Source organism: Saccopteryx leptura, chromosome 2, assembly GCF_036850995.1.
Source record: "Saccopteryx leptura isolate mSacLep1 chromosome 2, mSacLep1_pri_phased_curated, whole genome shotgun sequence".
In the NCBI taxonomy this organism is placed as follows: domain Eukaryota; kingdom Metazoa; phylum Chordata; class Mammalia; order Chiroptera; family Emballonuridae; genus Saccopteryx; species Saccopteryx leptura.
Window position 1 is genome coordinate 5,343,906 of NC_089504.1, and position 6,485 is coordinate 5,350,390.

At 46.7% G+C, this 6,485-nt stretch overlaps 1 protein-coding gene across 4 annotated transcripts in view; it reads right to left on the reverse strand.

Moving 5' to 3' along the window:
* Nucleotides 1–5,414, reverse strand: part of NUP214 (nucleoporin 214) — a 95,294-nt gene extending 89,880 nt beyond the window's left edge. For all 4 annotated transcript variants that reach the window (XM_066366878.1, XM_066366876.1, XM_066366877.1 and 1 more), the window contains exons 1-2: nucleotides 5,260–5,414; nucleotides 1,027–1,219 (exon numbers count right to left, since the gene is read on the reverse strand). In XM_066366878.1, the coding sequence (XP_066222975.1) occupies nucleotides 1,027–1,219; nucleotides 5,260–5,304 (238 nt within the window). In that variant the 5' untranslated portion in view covers nucleotides 5,305–5,414. The remainder of the gene's footprint in view (nucleotides 1–1,026; nucleotides 1,220–5,259) is intronic.
* Nucleotides 5,415–6,485: the final 1,071 nt, after the last annotated feature.

Below are 6,485 nucleotides of genomic sequence, written 5' to 3' on the forward strand. Positions count from 1 at the left end.
GCAAGCTCAGGGTCTCTGTTTGTGACCAACTGGCTGCGGATTGGAGGTTTCAACAAACCTTTCTGACTCAGAATGCCAACCGCAAGTCCAGGTTGTTAACTGTACTTCTTGACCAACTGGTTATAAATCAAAAGCTCCCACAACCCCTTCCTTGGACTTAACTGATTTGCCAGAACTGTTCAAAGAACTCAGAGAAGCACGTTGCTGACTGGCTCAGCGGCGTATTATAGCAGACGACGCTGACACAGCCCGATGGAACTGCTCCACGGTCATGCCTGCGGATGCCTGTGGAGCTCCCGTGCGCTCTCCGCTCGCAGCTCTCCCTGCATCTCCGCGCGTTCACTAACCCGGAAACGTTGCAAACCATCCTCCTGGTGCTTTATGATTTTATGAGGGTCTCATTACACTGGCATGACTGACTAAATCACCAACCACTGGTGATTAGCTCAACCTTGGGGGGGGGGGCAGTGAACTGAGAGTTCAAACCTCTAATCACAAGGTTGGTTCCACTGGCAATCAGCCCCCACCCTTAGGCGCTTTCCAAAATTATCATTAACGTAACAACCCCCTCCCCCCCCCACTGCGCAACACTTAGGAAATTCCAAGAGTTGTGGGACCTGTGACCAGAAACTGTGGAGGAAGACCAACTATATTATTTCTTGTAAGTTTCATTCACCCCCCCCCATTTCTTTGGATAGAACTGTTGTGCCAACAAAAAAGCCATGCAGCAAACCCTTCTCCAAGAGAGCCAGAACCCAGGCTCAACTGAGCAAAATTAAACGCATGGCAGGATGGTAAATTCTTCTTTCCTGAGCTCAGAGGAACACCACATCTAAGGAGACACACAAAGGACTATACAGAACCAGAAAGGCTTCCAACATCTGACCTAGAACTTATTCTTGGGGCTCAACCTGAGGACTAGCAACAGTGTTCCTCTGAGTCTTAGAATGATTTCTTGGGAAGAAACGACATTAGCACTTTAGTGCAGTCCTCTCCCTACTACTCAACACAAAGCAAGTCACTTACCTATCTTATCAGTGTCTCCAGGTTTACTTTGAATAAGGAGATTTTTAGTAGGAAAAATCTGCAACCCGCTGGCTCCACCAGCAAAGACAAGGCCATACTTGTTGGACACAACAAGCAGATTGGAGCGTTCCTTGGGCAGCTCTTCGGGGGAGTCAAAGATTCTCACCTTCCTCAGGGTTCTAAACTGAAAATCCTGTTGTGAGAGATCAAAACAAGATCAATTCAGGGGAAATGGGAAATTAAATCATGTCTGTCACACTTAAGTAGACCCAATTCCAGTACAACAAAAATACATATTACCCCGAGGCCAAGAGCCATGGCTTAGTCATTTTTAAGCTTCCTATGAGGATTGTGGTACTTGGCACAGTACTTACTAATATTTACTCAGTGAAATAAACATTTAAAAATTTTTACATTTGAGAGAGAGAGAGAGAGAAGCATCAATGCATTGTTCCACTAAGTTGTTCCATTTAGCTGTGTACTTACTGACTGCTTTTCTTCGTGGCCTGATTGGGGCTCCACTCCGCAACCTCTGCCATGCAGGGTTGTTGCTTTGTTCACTGAGCCACCTGGGCAGGGACTCAATATTTTTTTTTTTTTAGCAAGAGAGAGGAAGAGAAAGAGAGAAAGCGCACAAGATAGCGACAGGAAGGGAGTGGAGAAACATCAAATCGTAGTTGTAGCACTTTAGCTGTTCATATGTGGGGAGGGGGGGCCTTCAGCCAAGCCAGTGACCCTTTGCTCAAGCCAGCAACCTTTGGGCTGAAGCCAGCGACCATGGGATCAGGTTAATGATCCCACACTCAAGCCGAAACGCTCACATTCAAGCTGGTGACCTTGGGGCTTTGAACCTGGGACCTCAGTGTCCCAGGTCAATGCTCTATCCACTGCACCACCACCAGTGAGGCTCAATGAATTAAATTTTTAATAATTATTTTATGAAGTCTTCCTTGATTAATCCAGCTCACACAAAACTTTTCCTTTCCTGAATTCCTAATTTATCATCTTAACCATGACACAAGCTGCACTTCATTATTTATAATCTTGTCTTATTTCACAGTATGCATTGTCTCATGACTCAGAATAGTGCTGAATAAATTGCCAAATACTGAAACCATCACCCTATTACACTGTAAGTTCAAATATCCAGTGCAGTACTCAGCAAATATGTATGGAAATAATGACCACAGAAAGATAACTAAATCCCAAGAACTGACTTACCCGCACTAAATGTTAAACACAATTCCACCACCAAAAAGTTACATATGGTCAGTTTCATGGTGTTCAAGACATACAGTCTCAAGTCCAAAACCCTGGCTATGAGGCCAGCGTAACTTGATCCATCCACCTGGGGAAACTCACAACACTGCTTCCCCACAAGTGCACCATCACCTCTGCCACACCCAGAGCCACCTCCAGCTCCCACCTAGGTCCAGTTTTCATTTTTTCCATTTTCATTCCCCTTTGGGCCTGGGAGCCTGCCCCAACTGCCTGTCACTGCTTGACTCGCCTAGTCTTCTATGAATTTATCTATGTGCTTTCAAAGACAATTTTCAACTTCTTGGTAAAAGAGTTCTGTAAGTTTACCAATCACTATATTAAGTTGTACTATAAAAGGTGTATTTTTTCTTCCATTCTAAACTTATCTTTAAGTTGAGGTTTTTGTGAAAAGAACATAAACCCCCTTTGGCTTACATGCCAGAAGTGGAAGAGCCAAAGACAGCCTTTCTCAGCCTTCACTTTTGGACACTGAATGTTTCATAAAGGATCCCTAACACACCCCCCAGAATAATTTCCTTGGAGTCAATGTTTAACGCATGTTTTCCAAGATATTAATAAAATACTCTTCATTTCCAACTGAGTACGGTGATCAGAAATCCACATAGCTCTCCAGGTGAGAACATAGTAAGGTTCATACAGGAGAATAAAATTCTCAGTCTTTTTGGTAATTCTCAACCTGATAATCCCAAACACCCTACTGGGGTCTCGGTCACACCAAAGTGGTCAGTGGGACAAAAGAGACACAAGAGTGCTCTCCCTTCTGTTGAATTCAGTTAACTCCAAGGGAGATGACCATCTTCTAAGTCTGTGGAAACCTTTTTTTTTTTTGCCTCTGCTCACCACATCTGAGGAATACGGCACACTCTCATTGGGTGGCTCACCCAGGAGGAAGAGAGAGTCACTACTCTCTAAGGCAGTGGTAGTCAACCTGGTCCCTACCTCCCACTAGTGGGCGTTCCAGCTTTCATGGTGGGCGGTAGCAGAGCAACCAAAGTATAAATAAAAAGACAGATGTAACTATAGTAAGTTGTTTTATAAAGACTTATTCTGCCAAACTTAGCGAAAATCCAACATAAAGTACTTGGTAAGTAATTATTATTATATGCTTTAACTTGCTGTAACTCTGCTTTATAAATTTTATAAAGTAAAGTTACTTCCCTACTTTATAAATCACCATTACTGTGGGCGGTTAGAAAATTTTACTACTAACAGAGATACAAAAGTGGGTGGTAGGTATAAAAAGGTTGACTACCCCTGCTCTAAGGTATGGATTACTACTCCCTAAATACATTTCAGTGATTTCTTATTCACCTTCCTAAAATATTCCTGCATCTTACTCCCTTTCAGGGGTTTATAACAATCATTGGGATCTCATACCCCTCTCTTTAGTTTCCTGACTTAGGCACATTTCCAGTACCAAAATAATCCTCCTATTAACTAAAGTTTTTTGTAGGACAAGTAAGTGATGAGCCCTGGTTCTGCATTAGGCAAGCCTGGACCACCTTACAAGCAGTACAATTGAGACTGAACAAAAGAGGATATTAAAAAAAAAAAAAAGATTTCTGCCTCCTTTTCTGTGACTTTGGGTAAGTTGCTTTCTGAACCTTGATTTGCTCCTCCATATTTTTTTCCCTTATAAAATGTAAAGCCAGAAGCCATGGCCAGGGCCACCAACAAAGCAGCCTTCTGGCCCATGCAGGTTCGCATTGGATTCAGACAGTCGGTAAAGAAACAATGGAGCCACAAACTGGTGGGCCATAGTCTTTAATCCTAGCTTGCACCCGGCGGGCAAGTAAAAAATACACACTGGGCTCCAAAACCCACTCACATTCAGTGCTCACAAAGCCACTGACTTATCCGAGTTTCCTAGAATCAAAGGTTTCTAGCTCACCAGCCTTATTCTCCTCAGTTCCCCATCTCCTTCCTTATCCCAGATACAAACTCTACACAAACTGGCATCTCACTCAGCACTCCACCATCTTGGCTGCTTCTCCTGGCCTCCTCCACGTGGCCTTTCTCTGCTCTCCTCTGCTCTCTCTTCTAATGATAATCTCAGGAACCAAGAGCGGGCAAGCCCCCGTTCTGCCCCTATTTTATAGTGTAGCTTCACAACCTCTAATCCAATATACAAAATAGGGAAGTCTCTAATACAAAATCACTTCTCTGAGGCATGATTGGATTGTACCACCCCACATCAAAAAGGGTGGGAAAGGCTTAATCCCAAAACCAAGCCCCAGGCTACAAGGATTCTCAACACACATTAATATCACCTGGGCAACGGCCTCTTTAACAAAGTGAGCATAATACATTTTATCTGCCCAACATAAAATAATTGTTTTCCATTGACTGAGAGAGAGGAAGGGTGAGGGAGAGGGGGAAGAGGTGAAGGGGAGATGGAGGAGAGGGGGGTGGGGGCGAGGGGGGAAGGAGGAAAGAGAAGGGGAGAGGGAGGGAGGGATAAAGGGAGAGAGATTGAGAGAGAGAGAGAGAGAGAGAAGCATCAACTCGCTGTTCCACTTAGTTGTTCACTGGTTGGCTCCCCTGCCTGCCCTGATCCGGGGTTGAACCCGCGACCTGGGCTTGCGGCCCTGGGCCTGCTCCTCTATGCTGTATTGACAACTATTTCCTGGGTGGCTGTATAATTAACACATGCCTAGCACACAGTAAACGCTCGATGAACAGCGTATCATCACTACTCTGACCGCCACAGGAAAGCAGCTAGCCGCTCCGGTGGCGCGCGCGAGACCAACAAGGGGCGGGGAAACCGCACTCGGCGGGACTCCCGCGCGGGCAGCACGGCATACTGCCCCAGGACGTGCAGGTGAGAATTCAACTCCGCAAAAGTTCGGGCGGGAGGCGGGGCAGCAAGGCACCCGCGCTCCCGCCGTTCCGCGGGGCTCCAAGGCAACGCTGCGACTAAGGGAAGGAGGGAGGCCGTGGCCAGGCTCTGACCTTCACCAACCGCTCAGGGATCATGGCATCCATCTCGTCTCCCATCGCGCCGCCCTCAGTTGGTCGAGGCAGGCCGCCGCTGCCCCCGCGGCCTTGCTCACACAGCCCAGGACCCGCCGAGGCCAACTTCCTTCTCTCAACGCTAGTGGCGCGCGGCCGACCCGCACTTCCGGCGCGCTTTGATGGCGTCACGCGTTTTCTTCCACCGCGTGGTCCAGGAAGGCTGAGGGACCTTCTGAAGCCGCGCGTTCTCCTGGACACCACCTCCTATTGGCTGGCTCGAACAGAGGGGGCGGGGCCTTGGAGCCCCGCCCACCCACGTCTTCGCTTTCCAGCTAGAACATGCAAGGTTCATTGGATGGCGCGTGCCCGAGCGCTCTACATTCAGTGTTCGGTTGAGACCCCGCCCAGAGTAATCCTTGCAGGGAGGTGGTTATTAATAATTCTCGATTCTGACAAATTAGGAATTTAACAGATATTTCCAGGGACAGCTCTTGAGTGAGGCTTTGTTGGGGGTGGGGGGAGTGGAGGAAAAGAGGTTCAGAAAGTGGATGGGGAGGGGCCTCACCACCGGAGACTTCCCTGTCTACACTAAACGGGAAGGTTAAAAGAGCAGCAAGCATCAAGCCGTCTTTTACAACTTTCAAGGTAATAATTTACGAAGCAAGAGCCTGGAAACCGCAAAAACACTTTCAGTGTGTTATTTCATCTTCAAGACATCCTAGTCACCTACAAGTCATTGCCATTTAATTGATGAAGTGACTGGAAGCACAGAGAAGTTAAAATTACCCAGGGCCCCTCGGTCAGAAAGCGGTGGAGGCGGGATTAGAATTCAGTTGGTCTGAGTATGCTAATCGAGGACTATTGAAATGAGAAATGCTCTAGGACGGAGGTTCTTAACTTGGAGCAGCAGGGTTGGGGTGGGATGTGTTTTCTCCCACTTACTATTTGGTTTTCAGCAAACTGTGGATCTGCTCCAAGCCTGCTTCTCTTTTAGAAAACTAGAATGACAAATGGAACCTGTCTCTGTGTTGCCGTGAGGAGTAAATTAAGTTCCGTGTTTAGCAGAGCCTCCTACAAGACACATTTCATTCAATCTGTTACTGTATTAGCCAGCTCTTCGGAACTGGTTGAGCCCTGAAACCCAAACCCAAAATACACCAATCAAGACATTGATAAGTTTGTCTGTTTTATTTCCAGTATGTAGAGATGATACCCCGCACCAC